This window comes from Myotis davidii, unplaced genomic scaffold (genome assembly GCF_000327345.1).
Source record: "Myotis davidii unplaced genomic scaffold, ASM32734v1 scaffold854, whole genome shotgun sequence".
NCBI lineage: Eukaryota > Metazoa > Chordata > Mammalia > Chiroptera > Vespertilionidae > Myotis > Myotis davidii.
In genome coordinates, this window is record NW_006285939.1 from 2,533,893 (window position 1) to 2,556,317 (window position 22,425).

Below are 22,425 nucleotides of genomic sequence, written 5' to 3' on the forward strand. Positions count from 1 at the left end.
CGCCGGGCCGGCGTGTCGCTGGCCGGGGAGCAGCAGGCAGGCCCGGGCCGGCGTGTTGAGGAGGAGGCCAGCCCCTCGGAAGGAGAAGCGCCCGGCCTCCCCGCCACTCGGTTCTTACCGACTACAAACGCGACTCCGGGCGATCCGAGGGGACCTTCGGTGCAGAGACACCGCCTGACACACGCCGAGGGCCGAAAGGCAGAGTTCTCGCGATAGCACAACCTTCCCCTCCGTCTCTCGCCGCACATATGACAGTCTCGCGAGAGCTCTACTCGGGTCAGCCCCCAGCCCCCGTCTGCCCTCCGGAGGGCGCAGAGCGCAGGCGCACAGTCTTGCCTGAGCTCCGGGTCACAGTCCTCTCGCCCTCCCTGAATAAATTAGAACAAATGGAACAAACGTTTGTTGAAGGCACGCTTTGTACCGAGTAATATCCTGAATGATCTGGTCATATCAGATGTCCTCAAAGGCGGCTGTTACTTAGCCTTAGCGTACAGGTACAATAAATGTCAGAAGACACAAAAGGACAAATGCTGTATGATTCCACTTATACGAGGTACTAGAGTAGCCAAATTTATAGACACAGAAAATACCTCGCCACAGGCTTGTGAAAGGCGAATTATTGTTTAATGGGTACAGAGTTCCATTCGGGATGATGGGAAGTTCTGCAGTCTGGGACGGCAGTGATTGCACAGCAATGTGAATGGAGTCAACACCGCTCACCTGTGCACTTACCAGTGGTGAAAATGGTAAGTTTTATGTTATGTATATTTTGCCACAATTTTTTAATTCATTACATAAATGTTAGAGCCCACATTCCAAGCCACATCATCTGACTACAAAGCATATATTTGTTTGCACCATGTCTCACGGCAGCTTTCTACCCTCCACAGCCCACCACTGTACATCCCCTCACAATCTGCCTCGTGTGGCATTATCCACATTGGAGTGTTTTGTTTGTTTATGTATTTATGACCAGATGTTAAAATGGGAATCCTTCTGTCCCTGTTTTGACAGATGCCCCCAATTCTAGGTGCTAACTGTGCCCCCACCTTTCCTAGAAAGATGAAGGGCTATCTAAGTAGAATTTACAAAAGTTGCCATGATCGGGTTTTGTGGATCCCACCCAAGAGTGAGTCCTACAAGAAGCAAGGCAATCTCAGCCAAAAGCAACAGGAAACAGATTCATATGCAGACGCTCGGAAGGCACAGTCATCGTCTTTGGGTGGAAGGGAGCTGCAGAGGAGAAGGAGCAGTAGAGACTGTCCGAGAGCCCGTGAGGAAGCACTCACCCTACGCACTGCCACAGCCCAGGCAGCCAAGACAGCACCCGACCCTTCACTCACCCCTTCCCCATTTCCTTTCCGATTCAGATGCAGATTAACTAAAAGTAACCAAAGCACTTTTTAAAAATTATTGTCTTACAGTGGTCCCCAAAAAACTAAGGGGTCAGCCCAGGATTGCTCAACTAGTCCAATAACATGTTTGAAGAGATAGGATTAGGGTTCAGGGAAGAAATAAAGCTCTTTACCAATTGTCCACAGATTCTTCAACAGAGGACTGTCTGCCTGCTTATGCTCTGTCACATACCCGCACAAAGAACTCCAAGACCCAGGAAAGCAGGGACCTGGTCTCTCTGGTTCATTGCTGTATCCTTGACCCATAGCACTGCCTGGCCCTGGCGCTTAAGAAAGACCTGTTGAGTGAACAAATGTTCTCTAACACAAAAGCAAGAGATGATCAATATTGTCACTGTATTTTTTTAATATACATATTTTCATTGATTTCAGAGAGGAAGGAAGAGGGAGAGAGAAATAGAAACATCAATGATGAGAGAATCATTGATCGGCGGCTTCATATACACCCCAGACTGGGGATCAAGCCTGCAACCTGGGCATGTGCCCTAACCGGGAATTGAACCTCCTGGTTCATAGGTCGATGCTGAACCACTGAGCCACGCCGGCTGGGCTGTGTTTGTTTTTTTAATTTTACCTTTGTAAATTAAGATGTTTAGTGGGGTGTGTTTTTTTTTAATGTTTTTATTGATTTAAGAGAGAGAGGAAGCGGGGAGAGAGAGAGAGAGAAACATTGATAGTCTGCTTCCTATAGGGTCGCTGAAGGAGAAATGGAAGAGGCCAAAAAAAGTAAAGAATTATGAAATGATTAGGTCATCTGGAAAACCAGATGGGCTGAGCCCCAAAATGGCACCAGCACCCAGGGACGAGGAGTCAGAGATTTTAAAGGACTCTAGGCAGGCTTTTTCTGGGCAGAGAATTCTCTGGTCGGGTCCTGAGGCAAAAGATGAATGATCTTAGCAAGTGGAATGTGGTCTTAGCAAGTGGAATGTGGTCTTAGCAAGTGGAAGCACATTACATCAACAATGTGCAAAGGGAGTGTTGGTTGTGAAGTGATCTAAAGGTTAGTTCCCAGGGGAGGGAGTGTTGATTCAATTATTTGATCAGACCTAACACCTACACATTGGGATGGAGCCTGCAACCCTGGCACATGCCCAGACCAGAATCCAACTGGTGACTTCTCGGTGCATGGGACATGATGCTCAACCGACTGAGCCACACTGACCCGGGCAACATTGTCACTGTTTAAGTGCTTAAGTTTTGCAGGAATCTGTATGCAGGTAGAGGTGAGTGACTGGAGCCCTGCACTCAAGCCATTCTCTCAAGCCAGGACCCCTGGCCTTTCAAGACTCCGTCAGGCTGCATGTGGTCTCAGAGCTACTCCTTCCAGGCTGTCCTGTTCTATCTTACCTGCTCCAACCTCAAGCAAACAGAGGTATATGAGGGACACAGCATGGAGGACATTCTCTATAGAAGAGGAAGGAGTCCGGCCAGTGTGGCATTGCGGTTTAGCTTCAACCTAAGAACCAGGAGGTCACTGTTTGATTCCGGTCAGGGCACATGCCCAGGTTGCAGGCTCAATCCCCAGTGGAGGGCATGTAGGAGGCAGCCTACCAATGATTCTCTGTCATCATTGATGTTTCTCTCTCTCTCTCTCCCTCTCCCTTTCTCTCTAAAATCAATAAGAATATATTTAATATATATATCTATTTAAGAAAAAGAAGAGGAAGGAAGAATAAATATGAAAAACTCAAAGAAAATAAGGAATCTGATTTCATTTTGAAGACACATTTATTTTTTGAACTGTTCGCAAGATAGCAGGATACCAGGGCAGCAGAGTGCCGATACTATATCAGAAGCAACAGAAGCAGCAGTACTTAAGTGGGGATGTATAATGATTTATTGGAGTATAGGAAAAATATAACTTTATTCATATTTTTTTTCCTCTTAAATGTTTGAACGCTTTATAATGTGTATAAAATCAATGCACACATAATTTATAAATTGCAAGTACACACATATTCAAATGTTTGCTCAATTGTTAATTATTTATTTTTTTTACGAACAGGTAGGGTTACAATCATAGATTGTTAGAGGCCACAGGAGAATGAGGCCTGGCCTTGGAGGACCTGGAACCCCTCTGGCTGGGAGCCACGGGCCCACTAGAAGCACATTACATCACCCATTGTTGGACAAGACAAGTCTTTTTTGGATTCTTTTTCTCCACCACCGTATAGGTGCAGGTCTTCTGGTTGAATAATTTCTTGCATTTCATTTTGCTAAAACCCACAGGTATAGCAACACTGCCATTGAGACAAGAGCAAAGCCAATTAGAAAGGATAAGATATCGATCCTAGCCATTATGCTCAGAACTCAAGAACATGCAATGGAGTTAAGACAATCTCTTCAATAAATGGTGTTGGGAAAATTGGACAGATACGTGCAAAAAAAAAAAATGAAACTACACCACCAACTTACACTATACACAAGAATAAACTCAAAATGTATAAAAGACTTAAATGTAAGTCATGAAACCATAAAAATCCTAGAAGAAACCATAGGCAGCAAAATCTCAGGCATCTCTCATAGCAATATGTTTACCGATACATCTCCTGACCTAGGGCAAAGGAAACCCAGGTGAAAATAAACAAATGGGACGACATCAAAATAAAAGGCTTCTGCACAGCAAAAGAGTAAAACGAGAGCCCACTGTATGGGAGAACATATTTAGCAATAATACATCTGATAAAGGGCTAGTATCCAAAATATATAAAGGAACTCATACAACTTAACAAAAGGAAGACAAATAAAACAATTAAAAAAATATACCCTAACCCTTTTGGCTCGGTGGATAGAGCATTAGCCTGCGGACTGAAGGGTCCCAGGTTTGATTCTGGTCAAGGACATGTGCCTTGGTTGTGGGCACATCCCCAGTAGGGGGTGTGCAGGAGGCTGCTGATCAATGTTTCTAACTCTCTATCCCTCTCCCTTCCTCTCTGTAAAATATCAATAAAATATATATTTTTTTAAAAGCTACATTGTTTAAAAAAATGGGCAAAAGACCTAAATAGACACATCTCCAAAGAGAACATACAGATGGCTAAGAGATATATGAAGAAATGCTGAAAGTCATTGATTATCAGAGAGATGCAAATTAAAATGACAATGAGTTATCATCTCACATATGTCAGAATGGCTACCATCAACAAATCAACCAATGACAAGTGCTGGTGAGGATGTGGAGAAAAGGGAAACCTAGTACATTGCTGGTGGGAATGCAGACTGGTGCAGTCATTATGGAAAACAGTATGGAGTTTCCTCAAAAAATTAAATATGGATCTGCCATTTGACCTAGTGATCCCACTTCTAGGAATATATCCTAGAAACCTGAAACACCAATTTTTTAAAAAGTATGCACCCCTATATTCATAGCAGCACAATTTATAATACCTAAACCCAAGTTCACATCAGTAGATGAATAGATAAAAAAAAGCTGTGGTACATTTACACCACAAAATACTATGCAGCAGTAAAAATGAAGGATGTTTGAGACAGCATATAGTGACCTGGAGAGTATTATGCTAAGTGAAATAAGCCAGTCAGAGAAAGACAAGGATCACATGATCTCACTCATGTGTAGAATCTAATTAACAAACTAAACTGATGAAGGGAGTGGATCAGAGACATGGAAGCCTGGAGCAGAGTGCAGAGCCTCAGAGGGAAGGTGGGGGAAAGTCGGTGGGTGAGAAGTAATCAACCAAAGGCCTTGTGTGCATATATGCATAACCCATGGACACAGACCCTAGGGCGGGGTGGGGGGGCGTGGCTGTAGGGGGCCAATGGGGGGGAAAAAGGGACATATGTAATACTTTCAACAATAAAGTTTTTTTTTAAGATAGGTTTGTGAAGGCCTGGAGTGAGGGGCGGGGTGGGCTAAAAGGGGTCAATGGGAGGGAAAGGGAGACATATGTAACATTTTCAATAATAAAGGTTTAATTTTTTTTAAAAAAAGCAAGGATAGGATGCCCAGCCTCCTCAGGCCAGCTCTCTGCCAGGGGCAGCCCACACTCCAGCTGTCGAGGGTGCCCTCAGCAACGTAAGATCACCTTTTAGTTTGCAACCCCAAAGTGCTGACTTTGGGAGCCTGGATTTGAACACATAGAACCTGGTCTATGATCACACAGACCACCCCTGACATCGTTCCCAAGTTCCATCCTGCATCACAGGACGCAGTAAGCTCTGAGAGGGACTTCTTGTCCTGGCTCAGGAAGTGGCCAGCAGTTCTGCGGCTTGAATGTGGGAAGGGAAAGATTGTCCATTCTAATTAGCATAGGAGCTGCTAAGCCAACAGGAACAGAGGTGCTCCAGGCCAGGATCATGGAGCCCAGGAGCAGCTAATGAAAACGGGACCATCTCCCCAGGAAAGCCCACCCACACATTCAAGGGTGCAAGCAATGCTAGGATTCATCACTCTCTTGGAACACATGAATCCGAGCTGTAAATGGCCCCTGCCCAAGTGTACACAGAGGCAGCCATCACCGGGCCCTTTGTGAGAATGCTTTTTTCCAAAAGGTGACGTTTGACTTATTTTACAGAAGAGGATAGTGCAGTCCTCCTCCCAAAGGGTAATCTGTAAGCGAGTGAGGACTGGAAAGAGATTCTCCAGGGCACCTTGGGTGGGGCCTTGGCAGTGGGGAGGCCACTGAGCAGCTTGAGATCTGGACTGTGTCCCCTGGAGAAGCAATGGGTGAAAAAAGTATCCCAGAGAAAATTTAATCAAAAGCTGTCTTTTGCTATAGAAAAAGAAATGATGAAAACAACTCGGTGGGCTGTGAGGCAATCGCAGGGAAAAGGAGTTGTCTTTGAATAGTAGAGAGAACTGTACACATTTCCTCCCTGCGGAGCAGTGTGCTAAACGGGATAGGCACATGGAAGGAAAGAGAGAAGGGACACTTTGCGTTCCTACTAGGTGTTCATTACTGTCCCAGGCTCAGGGGACACAGACTGGCATAGAGAAGGCATAAATATGTGTTGATTTAATATATGCAGAATCTCATTAAATTCTCATGGACACCTGACTATCCCTATTTTATTGCGAGGAAACTGAGGCTCAGAGAGATTAAGAATTAATCCATGCCCAGCTGGGGCATGGCTCAGTGGTTGAATGTCGACCTATGAACCAGGAGTTCACATTTTGATTCCTGGTCAGAGCATATGCCTGGGTTGTAGGTTCGATCCCCAGTGTGGGGTGTGCAGGAGGCAGCCAATCAATGATTCTCTATCATTGATGTTTCCATCTCTTTCTCCCTCTCTCTTCCTCTCGGAAAGCAATAAAAATATATTTTAAAAAAAAGAAGAAGGAAATAGTGCTGAAAACGAAACCACTTCAGAAGGGGATTTTGAAAGAGGGAGTAGCTGCAACTCAGGAGCAGCCCAGTAACAGCTGCACCCCCTGTTGGCCCTGCTGGCTGAGACTTACGTGTTGCAGCAGTCGATTCCAGTTGGGTTACAAGAACACTCCTCACATCTCTCATTCTTCCACTTTGAGTTCATCGCGTAGGTGACTCCACCGAGATCCTTGCATTCTAAAATAACAAGTGTGGCAACATCAGTGGTGTCCTCAAGGCATGCAGCTGGAACAAGGCTTGTAGGACACTGTGGCCAACCCTGCCATCTGTGCCCCTCCCAGAGAGGGAAAATCTCGTCAATTTAAGGGTGTCTGAGAAAAGTGCTTCTGTGGTCACCCACAGCTAAATTCCAGTACTGTCCAGTTCATGTCACCGATCATGTTTTCTTACAGCAAGCTTAAGTCCTTCCAGATCTTATTTCAGAACAAATATTACAAGAATAAAATAAGGCCTTTCTCTTTTATCAGATAGCTATTACGATCCTAGGGGCGCTTGGAGCCAAGTTCTTTGGTGTGTTTTTTTTCTGCTGGATTATCTCTGGATAAATGTCTCATTTTACTACTTCTCTTTGCTTTGCTTCTGAACCCTACATGCACATGTAAAACATCTTGGGCATTTTTAAAAAATTTATGCCTTGGTCTCACCTCAGAACAATGAGTCTCTCTGGCCATGAGGCCCAGGCTGCCATATTTTCCCAAAGCTCCCCAAGTGATTCAAATATTCAGCCAGGGGTCAGAACCACTGCTTTAAACCTTGGTGGTCCAGGTGAGCTGGAGGAACTAGTAGCATCAGCACTACCAAGGCTGTGTTGGACATGCAGGCCCACAGAATCGGAATTTTTATTTAGCAAGATTCTCAGAGAGTTTACGTGCACACTGAAGTTTGAAAAGTACTGCTTTGGAATATTGATGGTTCTTTGCCTGCGTATAGGGGTGAATCCAAAAGCGATTAGCTGTGCAGCTCCTACCCCAGAGATTCTCATTTGCCTCATATTGGATGGCTCCTGAGCGTTGGTAGGTTTCAAAAGCTTTCCAGGCAATTCTCCTACACCTTGGGTTGAGAAACACTGTCTTGTACAGTGACAAATTGAAGTCTCTCATTTGACTCTATTTGATATCCGCCCTAACCCTCCCCCTCATGTAGATGTAAAGGCCTCCTCTGCCAACAGGTTATACCTGCCAAGCTGCAGTAAAATAATACACTGGAAAAGCTGGGACTTACCCTTAAGCGAGTTGTCTGGAGAGCCTTCAATAGGTATGAAATAGCACTGGGCGTTGCATAACATCACACAGCTGGCCAAGACCACAAGGCTTCCCAGGAGAGCATTCTGCAATGTGAAGCAGTGTCAGGAAGAAAAACAGACTGATTCAGAGAGCGATCATTGACTGAGCGTCCTGCATGAGGATCCCTGCTGGGCTCCACGGGTGGGTTAAAGGTGGCACTTCAAAGGAACAACATCTACACAAGTTATTAAAAATAAACTGGGGAAAAAGCTAAATGTGAGTCAGTCATAGACCAATAAAATAATGGTAGTGTGCTGTTTTTTTTTTATAAAAAAAAAACCAAACCTCACCTGAGCATATGTTTTTATTGATGTGAGAGAGCAAAAGGGAGAGAGGTAGATATAGTGATGAGAGGGAGAGAGAGAGAGAGAGAGAGAAACATCAATCTGAGAAAAAAACATCTATTGGTTGCCTCCTCTACACCCCCTGACACCAGAGATAGAACCCACAAGCGAGGGATGTGCCCTGACCAGGAATGAGCCTGTGACCTTTGGATGTACGGGATGACACTCCAACCAACTGAGCCACCCAGCCTGAGCATCGTGTGTTATTTTAGGAAGTTCAGGGGACCCTTTCGGATTGATTTTTAGCTGCTTTGCAGAGTGTGTATAATTCAAAGGACGGAAATGAGTGTGTGGAGAAGAGTTTTAGGAAGATAAAACATTGACAAAAGATGAAGAAAACACAGTAGGAGACTTGATGGAACTACTTAGTTGGCATTCTTAGACCATGAGGCTAAGAACTTCACTTTCCAAATGATAACTGCATTGTTGATGGCTGCATGAACACATCAGTTCATCTAGTAGCTGATACAGAATCTGCAGGACAAAGAAAAGTATCAAGTTGCTTTTGTCATCATTTTGAGACGAGCAAGCCAAATAAACAAACTTTAACGTGGGAATTTCCAGGAACCTTTTTAAAAAGAGGATGGGTCCCGGCTGGTGTGCTCAGTGGTTGAGCGCCGACCCATAAACCAGGAGGTCAACGTTCGATTCCCTGGTGAAGGTACATGCCCAGGTTGTGGGCTCGATCCCCAGTGTCGGGTGTGCAAGAGGCAGCTGATCAATGATTCCTCTCATTGTTGATGTTTCTATCTCTCCCTCTCCCTTCCTCTCTGAAATCAATAAAAATATATTTTTTTAAGAAAAGAAGATTGGGGGTGAGGGTACTTGTTCTGTAAGATATCTAAAATTCATTATGAACTGATGCTACCTAAAGTAGATGTTATTAATATAAGAATAGAAAGACAAGTACAGGGAACAGCATAGAAACCCCAGAAAGTATATTTATAAATCCATATAAAAGTTTATTATAAGATAAACTTAGTTTTTAAAATCTGTAGAGAATTATTCAAAAAATGATATTAGAACAAATGGGATATTTTGAAAGGAAACAAAGTTAATTTTCTACTTTAGTTCCCACAAATAAATTCTAAAAGAATTTGATGGTTAAACTTTTATAAGATCATAAATTAACTTTGTACGATGGCAGATACACCTGAAACGAATATAATATTGTATGTCAACTGTACTTTAATTAAAAAATTTTAAATCATAAACGAATCACAGAAAAAATAAGTAAATAATCATCTTATTCTAAGTATTAAAAAATAAATAGCTTTGAAAATGTAAAAGTTATAAATCCATAAATAAAAGTTAAAAATAATTACCAAATTTGGAGAACAACATCATCATATGAAGAATTTCTGTATATCAACAAGAAAAAGAAAAAGATCCTAGTAGAAAAATGACAAAGAAAATACCACACATAGCCCTGGTCATTTGCTCAGAGGTTACAACATCAGCCCACACACTAAAGGGTCTTGGTTTGATTCCTGGTCAAGGGCGGGTACCTGGGTTGTGGGTTTACCCCCTGCCCCGGTCAGGGCGCAGGCAGGAGGCAACAATCAATGTGTCTTTCTCACATCAATGTATCTCCCCCCCCACCCCCAACCCCTGTCCTCCCTCCACTCTTTCTCAATGGAAAAAAAAAATATCCTGGTGTGAGGATTAACAACAACAACAAAAGATAAGACAATAACACACATATACAAACAGAGATGATGAACAAAGACATGGAAAAGTTCAAGTTATTGCTGAGACCAGAAATGCAAATTTGTAAAATAGAACCATATGGGATGACAAAAAATAATTATTTCATTTATAATATCCAGAGTGAAATAAAGGCATATCTGAGAAGTGAAATTCACAAGGCTAGTTTATGTTTGAATAATCTTTATGGAGCACAACTTAATAGTACGCATCCATATTCTTAAAACTGTTTACAGCAGCCCTGGCCGGTGTTCTCAGTTGGTTGAGTACTGGTCCATGTACCAGGAGGTTGCTGGTTTGATTCCCGGTCAGGGCACATGTCTGGGTTGATCCCCAGTAGAACCAATAGATATTTCTCTTCGATGATGTTTCTATCTCTCTCTCAAGTCAATAAAAACATTGAAAAAAACAGTTACAACATTTGACTTCACCTTTTCACTTCTAAGACCTGGTCCTAGGAATGACACAGAGAAGGACTTAGACTTCGCCTCTTGGATGCTCAATGCAACAGGGAAATGAATCAACCCAAATTCCCCCAAAACAGGGCTGTTTCAGAGCATGGTGACTCCAAAAACAGAACTGGCCAAGTTAGGAGGTAAGAGAATATGAAATGACATAAATGATCACTACTATGACTACGTTAAAGAAGGCAGGTATTCCTATGATGTGGAAAAGACCCACATAGAAGGAGATGCTCAAAAAGAGATTACAGTTTTTGTACCAAATTTTAACAAGTGATTTTTGAGCTGTGGGATTTTTCTTTGGACTTTTCCTCTTTTTTTCTAAATTGCTTATAATGAAAGACATTAGTTTTATAACCAAGAGAAATAAATCAATTCCTATAATAAACTCTCAATATAGTTAGCTCTCATCAGAACTAGAGGTTGCACCTGCTCTCTCTGTTTCATTCTTTTACAGAAGCTTCAGCTTCAGATCATTGTGGAAACCTGAATTTTTTCTCAAAACAAACAAACAAATGAAAAAGCCCATCTTATTGACAGAATTTCCACTCCCTTCATCCAGAAAGGGGGCTCCTGAGAGGTGCTGGTGATCACAGGAATGTTGGAGGTCTTGTTCTATCAGATAGAATCTATCTAGTCACAGAACAGAGGCACCAGTGGGCACAAGCCAAGACTGCAGCCCAGGGTGAGCGACGGCTGCAGAATTCCCGGATCTTCTGCTGCTCTGAGCGGAGGAACCCAATCGAATGACTGAGAGATGGAGTCCAAACATGGTGACAAGAGAGAGCAGAGTAGCTGAAACCGGTTTGGCTCAGTGGACAGAGCGTCAGCCTGCGGACTGAAGGGTCCCAGGTTCGATTCCGGTCAAGGGCATGTACCTTGGTTGCGGGCACATCCCCAGTGGGGAGTGTGCAGGAGGCAGCTGGTCGATGTTTCTAGCTCTCTATCTCTCCCCTTTCCTCTCTGTAAAAAATCAATAAAATATATTTTTTTTAAAAAAAGAGAGAGAGCAGAGTATTCAGATTTGAAATTAACCAGTTGATAGTATCTCACATATAGCCTCCATATCCTCTCTCTCTCTCTCTCCTTCTCTCCCTCTCTCTCTGCCTCAGTTTCCCCCTGTAAAAACAGAGGTTCTCCCATGTGGGTGGCATCAAAGTAACCCAGGCTTTAATCATGAGCACACAGTCTCAATCAAGCTCATTGGAGAAGGACATGGCCAAGGCCTTTGCATCTTTACCAAGTCCCCCATGTGAGAAACACAAGAAACAATCAAAACTAGTGCTTCTTTAATGTGGATATGAATCCCTGGGGAATTTTGTAAAATAAAATGCGGATTCTGCTTTGGTGGAATCAAAGAGTCCTCATTTCTAGCACACCCTCCCCTCCCGCCCCCCAGGTGATGCCCATGCTACTGGGCTGAGACTACTTGAGCAGAGAGGCTCTCGGTCCTTTCCTGTTCCTATGTTCTATTCGTTCACCTCCCTTCGCCCTTTTGCTTCCTCTCCTGCATTCAGTAAAGATGAGCACCTGCTAGGGGCAGGCACAGGAGACAGTGCAGCCGGGAGACCGGCATTAGCCTTTCCAGATGCCTGCACGTAACAGGTGCTTCATGCCAGACTTGGAGTGAAACGGGCTAGCAGTGCCCCTAGAAATAGTGTCCCTTTAGGTAAGTTGCTGTTCCTTGTGTCTTCCCAGCATGATCAAGAGTCAGGCATCTTGCCCTAACCGGTTTGGCTCTGTGGATAGAGCGTCGGCCTGTGGTCTGAAGGGTTCTGGGTTCGATTATGGTCAAGGGTGCATGCCCAGGTTGTTGGCTCAATCCCCAGTAAGGGGCATGCAGGAGGCAGTCCATCAGTGATTCACCATTGCTGTTTCTCTCTCTCTCTCCCTCTCCCTTCCTCTCTGAAATCAATAAAAATATGTTTTTTTAAAAAGGAGTCAGGCACCTTTAAGGGTAAGCAGGGCAGGGACGTTGTCAGTTCTGCAGCTTAGGAAGTTCACTCTGAGGGTGGAGGAGGGGTCTGATGAAGCAGGAGGACCCACCCCACGGTTTCCTGCTTTTTCCAGCCCCGTGTTTCTGAGACAGCCTCTGAACTGAGGCCCAGGGCCCATCCTGGAGGACCCTGCAGTCTCCTCTTCTGCTTTGCCTTTGGCCACTTCCTTCCTCTTCTCCTTTGCACCCCAAGAGCAGCCTGGTTCAGTCCCTTTCACTGGCTCTAGCAAAGGGTACTTTTAAAAGATCAATTTGGAATTGAAGGCAGAAAGGATGACTAGATGAGTTTTTATAGGTTTTGATGCAAATTTTTTCTTAATACAGCATGATACAGTGGGGCCTTGACTTACGAGTTTAATTCGTTCCGAGACCGAGCTCGTTAAGGAGCTCGTTAACTCAAATTACTCTATCAACTCAATACAAAAAATCCGCAGAGAGACAGCTGGTATCTCAAAAAACTCGTTAGTCGGGACACTTGTAAGTCAAGGCCCCACTGTGTATTGAAAAGGGCCTAGGTCAGGCTGATGGTTCTCATATTCTGCTGAATATTGAAGTCACCTGGGCAGCTTTAAAAAACCTCAATTACCAAGGACTCACTGCCCACCAATCAACTCAGAGTGTCCGGTGTGGGAGTCAGGCACAGCTGCTCATTGTGCAGCCCGTTTGCGAGGGAGCCGCTGGCCTGGAGAGGGACACGTAGCTTCCCGCCTCAGCCGCGCACAGACAGCTCTTCCCTCCCAGGCTCCGTTCTCACCTGCGATGATGCAGTGCTGTAGCCCCGACATTATATCTAACTCACAAATCACTCACTTAGGGCCCAAGAATCAGAGACACACATAAAACCTAATTGAATCCCACACTTACTAGAAGAAACAACAGCTTTGACCTGGGAGAACAGTAATAGTGCTACAGTCATTAACATTTTCTCTAGCTCCCCGCCTCTCATTACCCTCTATCCATTCAGTTACAAATATTCTATAGAAGGTTCATCACTAGCTCACATTTACGATTAAGTTGTATCCAGTAGAAACACCCTTCACAGCTCATTCAAACAAGGACTATTCCAGTGGTTCTCAACCTTGGCTGCACATTAGAATCACCTGGGAATCTTTTTAGAATCCTGATTTCTGGGCCTCATCCTCTGGAAATTCTGTTTCTTTGTTATGGGGTGAGGCCACAACATTAGTAACAAAGAAACAGAATTTCCGGAGGATGAGGCCCAGAAATCAGGATTTTAAAAAGATTCCCAGGTGATTCTAATGTGCAGCCAAGGTTGAGAACCACTGGACTATACTATATGTCCTTTTTCCTTGTTCTGGCCTTGAGGTACGAGGTACAAAGCAACCAGTTACCTACCATTGTGATGAGCTTGGGTCCGATAGGCCTGTACATCAGGAAGCGGCACAGCGACTTATATAGAACAGGACTCCCCCGGCCTGGCACCCTGAGGGAAGGTAACGTGCCAAGGACACGCTTAGTGTTTACCGAGGGCTGACTGTCAACAGGAAACTGGTTTCAGATGATTTATGAGTCATTCATAAATCAGGTCTCCACCCCAGCACATGTTTATTCTTGCCATCTGCACCCCAAATGTTTGTTTGCCCTGGACATGAAGAGCAGGGGGAAGAGAAGCCCTTCGTTGCGCCTTTCCCTCCGCTGGGTGCATGGCAAAGCACATGATATACATCTTATTTGATTTCACACAGCCAAGCAGTGACGCTGGACTTCAGAGGCAATACAATAGTTCAATGGGTCAGCCCCGGCCCCAGGGCACCCTTAGGGGCTGCTCTGAAGGCACAGATGGGCCCCCTGTGGAATCAGACAGCGGCACTGCAGCCCTGGTTCCCTTGATGAGCCACGTGTGCTCAAGCCGCTTGAACTCTCCATAAGCTTCTTGAATCGGAAGGAATTGCTCTGCTACAGCGAGCAAGCCTTCCCCAAAGCACCTGCTCGCCCTCATTCTGCCCAGGGTGGCTTTGGGGAGCGGCAGTTAGAGCCTCCTGATGTTTGTAAGGGCTCACCATGTGCATGAGTCGGCTCCGGTTACCTTAACAAAATACCACAGCCTGGGCCGCTTCAACAACAGAAATGGATTTCCTCACCGTCCTGGAGGCCAGAGTGTGAGATCCAGGTGTTGGCAGGGCTGGTTTCTTCTGAAGACTTTCTCCTTAACTTGCAAATGGCCACCTTCTCCCTGGTCTTTCCAGGATCTCCCCTCTGTGTGCATCTGTGTCCCGTCTCCTGTCTCATGAGGAGCCCAGTCATTTTGAGCTAGAGCCCAAATTAACGGCCTCGCTTTAACTTAATTATCTCTAAAAGGCACTATCTCCAATACAGTCACATTTTGAAGAACTGGGAATAGGATTCAACATATGGATTTAGGGGGACACAATTCAGTCCATGACACCATTTTATCTCTCTGCAGTCCAGGGTGCAGTGTCAGTCCTGTGAGGGCCAGCGACTATGAGCAGAAGCAATGAGGTCTCGCTGGAGCCATCGGCAGTGGGCTTTTGGGTGACTTCTCTGGCCTTGTGGCCACCAAGTCTGTCTCTGGCCTTCCACAAAGCCTGTGAGCTGCCTGCCATCTTTCATACATTGCTTTCCTGCTCACACAGGGCAGTCCTGTGGTTCACAAGTAAGGACTCTGTGACCAAGGCAGTGCCCATAACTAATTCCTGCGTGTGTCCTTCCCAGTGACGGACACGGTGCCCGGGACAGTGCAGCCACGCATGACAGGAGCATGCTGGTTCAATGCAGGCATCCACACTGCCAATCAGTGCCATAGCTCGGAAGAGGTCCTCTGCCACTCACAAGGTGCTGGCAGGAAGGCTGTCCCTACCTGCCCTCCCCTCAGCTCCAGGAGCGAGAACTGGGGCTTGTGATAGGGGAGACATGCTGGGCGCAGGTTAGGGTGCTGCCTGTAAGGACTGGGAAGAAAAACAAAATGAGCAGCATTCTCCAGATAAGTGGCAACCAGCTTCGTCCAAACATGTCGATGTTAATGTTGTTTCAATTTTCATCTTAATGAACAAGGCTTATTGCTTTAGTTATTTGTTTACCTGTTTGTTTATTTATGGCACACAGGCATGCACACCCCCCACCATAGGTGTAAGCAAAAAAGAGAGAGCCAAGATAAGCAAGAGAAAAAAATGCTGTGATTGTACTGTGTCCCAAGAGAGCCACTGTCAGCATTTTGTAGGTTTCTAGGTATATTTTCATTTAGGAGAGACAAAAACCACAGGCACTTTTCCACAACATGGGACATTGTTCCTCACGTTATACACAGGTTATAGCACATGGTTATACAATCTGCTTTGTTCCTTTAGCAATGCTATGACCATCGCTAAATATAGGTCTGATCACTATTTAATGGCTATATTTTATTACATAACCTGGCTAAGCCCTCATTTATTTGGTCAATTGTTTCTTGTTCAGCATCCAAGCTGTTTCTGAATTTTTTAAATTAGGAATTTTATTCTTTAGACTAGAGGCCGGGTGCACAACATTCATGCACTTGGGGGGTCCCTTAGCCCGGCCTGTGCCCTTTTGCAGTCTGGGAGCCCTCAGGGGATGTCCGGGAGTGGGCCTAAGCCACAGTCAGACATCCTTAGCACTACCAGGGAGGCGGGCTGCTGCACTTGCCAGCCCCATCAGCTCTGCTTGTGGCTGATCGGTGATCCCCCTTTGGGAGTGCACTGACCACCAGGGGGCAGCTCCTGCGTTGAGTGTCTGTCCCCTGGTGGTCAGTGTGTGTCATAGCGACCGGATGTTCCCCCGTTTGGTCGATTTGCATATTACCCTTTTATTATATAGTATAAAGTTTTCCCCACACAATGCTAATTTCCTTAGGATAAATTTGTAGAGATAGAATTTCTAGGTAAAAGGTATTATTTCATTATGTGCTAATCTGATCAGTGAGGAATGTTATTTTGTTTTAATTTACTTTTCTTGAGGGTTTGGCAAGACTAGACATTTCTTTTTGTAAGTTTTTTATTGTTGTTAATACTCACCCAACGATATTTTCCACTGATTTTTAGAGAGTGGAAGGGAGAGGGAAAGACAGAGAGAAACATCGATATGAGAGAGACACATAGATCGGTTGCCTCCTGCACACACCCTGACCAGGGCCGGGGGAACCTGCAACTAAGGTACACACCCTTGACCAGAATAAAACCCGGGACCCTTCAGTCCTTAGGCCACTGAGCCAAACCAGCTAGAGCTGTAAGTTTTTTTAAATATATTTTTATTGATTTCAGAAAGGAAGGGGGAGGGAGAAAGAGAGCAACATCCATGGGCTGTGTCCTGCATGGCCCCAGCTGGGGATCAAGCCCGAAACCTGGGCATGTGCCCCAACTGGGAATGGAACTGTGATCTCCTGGTTCATGAGTTGATGCTCAACCACTGAGCCACACTGGTCAAGCTAAAATTGCTTTCTTTAAATGAACTTATAAAAAATATATTTTATTGATTTTTTTACAGAGAGGAAGGGAGAGGGATAGAGAGTTAGAAACATCAATGAGAGAGAAACATTGATCAGCTGCCTCCTGCACACTCGCTACTGGGTATGTGCCCACAACCAAGGTACATGCCCTTGACCGGAATCGAACCTGGGACCCTTGAGTCCACAGGCCGACGCTTTATCCACTGAGCCAAACCAGTTAGGGCTAAAATTGTTTTCTTTAAAAACCCCTATTCTCACCTTTCTCCCAGCCTCTCATTCCTCTCACTAGAACGCATGCTTGTTGAAACACAGTTCTCAGTGTGCCTCACAGTGTTCTGCATCTTGCTTTCTTCTCTTAGTGGTCTATTCTTTCTCATGGCTGCCTAATATCTTACTGCATAGACGTACCGTAATCTAGATAACTAATCTCCTATCAATGAGAGGGATATTTAAGTTGATTCCAAGTTTACTGTTACTGTTACAGAAGACCGGAGAAGACCAAGCAATGCTTAGAGAGATGGAATTACATTTATTATTATTATTATTATAATATGTGGGCGCAGAGAAAAATATCTCTAGAATTCTGGGCAAAGTCACACCGGAAGTTTCTTGTGTTTATACCTTTTTACCTTCTTTGTCTCCCAAATATGGGATTTTCCGGTCCCCTTTGCAAATTCTTAAAGAGCCCCTATGTGCTGGGGCTTTGAGGCCTTAACTAAAGGCTTGGCCTGGTGCCAGCACTGATAACTTCATCTGGGGAAGGTGTAATGGCCTCTCTGAAATGGGAGTAGTCTTATTTTCCTTATTATTTAAGCAAGCAAGCATTTACAGAAGCCAAAATAGCAGGGTTAAAATTTCAAACAGCAGTTTTTATATAAGATGGGTGCTTCATTCCCAACCATGCTGCTGCAAAAATGTTAGGGCATACCAACACGTGACCTCTCACACTGGCTCTGTCACTGGCCCAAAAGAACACTGGACATGGCCTAACCTTTGAGCCTCATTCCCATTTTCAAAGAACTTTTATCTTGTCCTGGTGGTTAGAGCATCTTCCTGACCCACTAAGGTTGCAGGCTCAATCCCCAGTCAGGGCACAAGAATCAACCAATAAATGCACAAATAAGTGGAACAATAAATTGATATTTCTCTCCCTCTTCCTTCTTCTCTCTTTCTAAAAAAATCTACAAATTAAAATTTTTTTTTAAATACATTTTATTGATTTTTTACAGAGAGGAAGGGAGAGAGATAGAGAGTTAGAAACATCGATGAGAGAGAAACATCGATCAGCTGCCTCCTGCACATCTCCTACTGGGAATGTGCCTGCAACCAAGGTACATGCCCTTGACCGGAATCGAACCTGGGACCTTTGAGTCCGCAGGCCGACGCTCTATCCACTGAGCCAAACCGGTTTCGGCAAAATTTTTTAAATATTTTTATCTTAAAATAATTTGACTCACAAGAAGTTGCAAAAATAGTGCAGAGTTCCTGTGTACCCATCTTCTGCAATGATAACATCTTAAATAACTGTAGTCTTTTCAAAAACCAAGAAAATGGCAATAGTACAATAGTGCAACACTATGTCTAAACTGTAGACTTTATTCTGAATTCATCAGTTTTGTGTGTTTTTAAAATCTTCCCCGAAGACATGAAAGGGAGAGAAAGAGAGAGACGGAGACTTTTGAGAGAGATACAATGATCAGTTGCTTTCCATACATGCCTCCACCGGGAATTGAACCAACAACCTTCAGGTGTACAGGATGATGCTCAACCAGCTGAGCCACTCTGGCCGGGATCACCGGTTTTATATGCACTTCTGGGCATGTCCAGTTTCCACTGAACAACATTCCACTTGTTTTCTGCCCATGTTACTTTTGAAGCAGGGCTGGTTAGGTAAGTGGCGGCACACCAACATGTGACTTCTCACACTGGCCCTATCACTGGCCCAGAAGAACACTGGACATGGCCTAACCTCTTCATAACTGACAACCTCCACGAGGTGACTTTTGTAAAGGTCCTTGATGTATTTCTATGTGTTTCTGTGTGTGTTGGTGTGTGTGTGTGTGTGTGTGTGTGTGTGCACGCGCGCGCACGACTCTGTTGTCATAGGAAAAGTCTAGGATTCATACCACTTTAAAAATATCTCACATATTTGTTCCACATATTTCCCCCTGAAGGTGGAAATTATAAAATATTAACAAACATAAAAGATCAGTCCAAGAAAAAGGGAAGATTTCAATGAGTCCACCTGCTCCATGCTTCCTGGGTCTGTGACCCTGGGCGCCGTACTTGAAATGAGCAGGATCATTTGTGCTTCAAGGTCGGACCCACCTAGGGAAGGCTTAGGATTGTGGACTGTGCGGCAGACAGACCAGAGTGGGATCCTGCTTCCAAAATGTTTGCCTAGTGCCCTTGCTGGTGTGGCTCAGTGGATAGAGCGTCAGCCTGCAGACTGAAGGGTCCCGGGTTCAATTCCAGTCAAGGGCACATGGCCAGGTTTCGGGCTCAATCGCCAGTAGGGGGCATGCAGGAGGCAGCCAATCAATGATTCTCTCTCATCATTGATGTTTCTCTCCCTCTCTCCCTCTCCCTTCCTCTCTGAAATCAATAAAAATATATTTTAAAAACATGTTTGCCACATGATCTTAGCAAGTTATTTAACCTCTCTGTGCCTAACTGTTCATCTAATATGGGAATTAGAATAGTGCCTCCCTTGCAGAGTTCTAAGAATTAAACGGGATAAAACGTGCTAAAATGCAGCGAAGACCAAGTCTTCTCCCCGAGGCTTCTTATCCTGCTCACAGTCCAAGCTGGAGTTCTTCCCAGGCCCGTCAGCCCCTGTGTGACCCTCAACCCTCTGGCCTCTCTGGCCTTATCTCCCCTGTGGGCCCCTCACACACTCCTCCCCAGCTTCTCTCGTTGTTGGCCCTCACACACCTCCAGATCTTTACTCAAATGTCTCCCTCTCAGTAGATCCCTCCCTGAGCTACTCTACGACATCTGGGCCACATGCCTGCCCCCACACTCCCCTCCTCTCCACCTTTTCTGCTTTATGTTTCTATAAGGCCCTGATCCTCACCTTACCCCAGACACAGTCACCTATTGCTTTGCCATTGCCTGTCCCCTCCCTCCCCGCCCCCCAACTAAAATTTCAGTTCCTTATGGAGGCACTTTGACTCCTTTGTTCATGGTTTCATACCCAATACTCAGAAGTTCCCAGCACAGGGGAGGGGCTCAAATGAATGAATGACCAGAAGTACATGTAGAGTCCCTATACTATACTCTCTAAATAGGCGCGATGGCTGTGCTATGCTGTGCTGTTGTATATGCTGACAACATGATCCCTGAACCAGGCCTGCAGTGAGATTTAAATGAAACCACGTGTGTGGAAGGGGCTGTAGAAACTGTAAAGTGCCATACAAATAGGAGGGAGGTGAGAGTTATTCTTACAAGGCTGTTTGTTGGTAACATTTTTACTCACTCAAGACTTTGTTCATTGTTTGGACTAGTCCCTGTATCTCAACAGAGCTACCAGCCGGTCACAGAATAACCTCAGAATAACCACAGATTAACCTGTGTCCCAGCAGGACAAAGATCTGCTCCGTGTTCTGCCCGACCGGCTTCTGCTAGAAATGCTGTGGGAAGGGCATGTGTCCTCCCCCCAGGGGCCCCGGGACCTGTGCCCTCTGTGCCAGTCTCTCCCTCCACTTGAGTTACACTGGCCTCTGGGGCACTTACTACACCATCCCAGGCTCCAACTCAAGGTGTTACAGAATTTACCAGGCGACCAGAGGGCACATAACGGGCACTCGGGAGATCAGGAACCACACTTTATTACAAGAAGCCCCGGTGCTGAGTAGCCCAGGGGAATTGGATCCCAAATCTGAGCACCAAATATCTCCCCCCAGGTTCTTTGTCCCCCAAATATGGACTAGGCTTCCAGACTTTACCCGGGCCTCTGCAGCCCCTGTGACGTTTGTAAGGGGGAAGGGAGATTTCAAACAAGACTCTGGTGCCAGGAGCCGGCCACCTTTTGGGGGGGGGGGGGGGAAGACAGGTTTTTTAAGGCTAGGCCGCACGCGGAAAGGGGGTTGGGGCATGGGAGTGCTGGTTGCGGGGAGGGGGGCTCAGGCTGCCTTCACAAAGGGAGAAAAGATTCTGATGCTTGCTCTCCTCTGAAATGGACGCTCAAGGCAATGAGTGTTGTGCCCATGTGTTTAATATGGCTGTAGTTGAAAAGTAAAGAATGGCTCCTGGGCAGCTGGCTTGCTTGGCTGCCAGGTCTTCCTGGGGAAGGGGGAAGGGTGTCCTGGTGGGGTTGCAGTGTTCTAGGCTGTGATGTTTGGCATCTAAGTTTATAGACAAAATCACTGCTTGTTCTAACGTGTGGCCTCACAGGGTTGCACCAAACACCCAAGAAGCCCAACGAGGTCCCTTCATCAGAGTGGGGGGAGGGAGGGAGAGGAGCAGCCGGGGTTAGGGGTGCCCTGCGCCGCCTGGAAGAGGGCTTTTCCTGGGAAACCTCTCAGTTCCCCTGTCCTACAGTCGAGGAAGGTGGAGACCCTCTCATGACCCCACAGCTAATAAGTGAGTTCCTGCATTCGAACCAAGTCTGCTTGTATCTTGACCATAGTCTCCTCTAGAAAACTCTGCCTGAGGAGCTGGGGTGGGGCAGGGGCGTAGGGGTGGGGCGGGAGGGGGAGCAGGATCAGAGCAAGGTGATTTAGTGTAGAGTCAGGACAGAAGGAGATTCCAACCAAGTGCTACCCCCATGCAGCTGTGGGATCTTTGGCCAAGCTTCTGAACTAACCTCTGGCCCTTGTTTTACCAATTTATTAAACAGGGAAGATGAGGATCGCTCCCCCAGAGGGTTGACATAAAGTAAATAAATGAGCGATGAGTGTAGATCATTTGGCCCGATGTCAGATAAAGGGTAATGTCGTCCTTGTTTATAACGGCAGCACCTTCAGGCGCCAGCAGTTTGCTGCCTCGTTCTGCCCTGGGCGTTTGGTGGCCAGAGGCCACTCTTCCAGGCAGTGTTAAGACACCCTGCTCAGTTCTGCCTCTGCCCTGCGCCATCTGGGGACAGTGCCACAGGCCACAAGCACGAGGCCACACTTCAGTAGGAACACACGTGTCCATCTTCCCATCGGGTGGTCTGCAGCGGATGGTTCTGGGGCAGAGAAAAGGCGAGAGCAGCTATGTTGCATAGGGGTGATCTTGGTCCCTGTGGTGTTTACTGGCTGAATTCCCCTCAGAGACAGTGCCTTGTGACATCCCATCGTCTCTGCTGGGAAGCCACCTTTTCTGATGATCGGCACACCTCACCTCCTGTAGTTTGGTCCTCTTCTGTCATTGCACAGGTGGGCCTTTGAGAAAAGATGGGCCAAGTATGGGCATCTGCAGGAGCTTTGATGCATTTGCTTGATAAACATT

At 45.7% G+C, this 22,425-nt stretch overlaps 2 protein-coding genes across 2 annotated transcripts in view; both read right to left on the reverse strand.

The window, feature by feature from the left end:
• NCOA4 (nuclear receptor coactivator 4) overlaps positions 1–224 on the reverse strand; it is a 30,775-nt gene extending 30,551 nt beyond the window's left edge. The window contains exon 1 of the mRNA XM_015559667.1: positions 119–224. The gene's annotated coding sequence lies outside the window, so the exon portion shown is untranslated. The remainder of the gene's footprint in view (positions 1–118) is intronic.
• A 3,149-nt stretch (positions 225–3,373) lies between these two features.
• On the reverse strand, positions 3,374–14,014 carry MSMB (microseminoprotein, beta-). Its single transcript, XM_006757142.2, has 4 exons — positions 13,908–14,014; positions 7,982–8,087; positions 6,832–6,937; positions 3,374–3,655 (listed from the first exon to the last, which is right to left on the reverse strand). Exons 1-4 carry the CDS (start codon positions 13,941–13,943, stop codon positions 3,526–3,528), a joined length of 378 nt encoding a protein of 125 aa, XP_006757205.1. The 5' UTR covers positions 13,944–14,014; the 3' UTR covers positions 3,374–3,525.
• Positions 14,015–22,425: the final 8,411 nt, after the last annotated feature.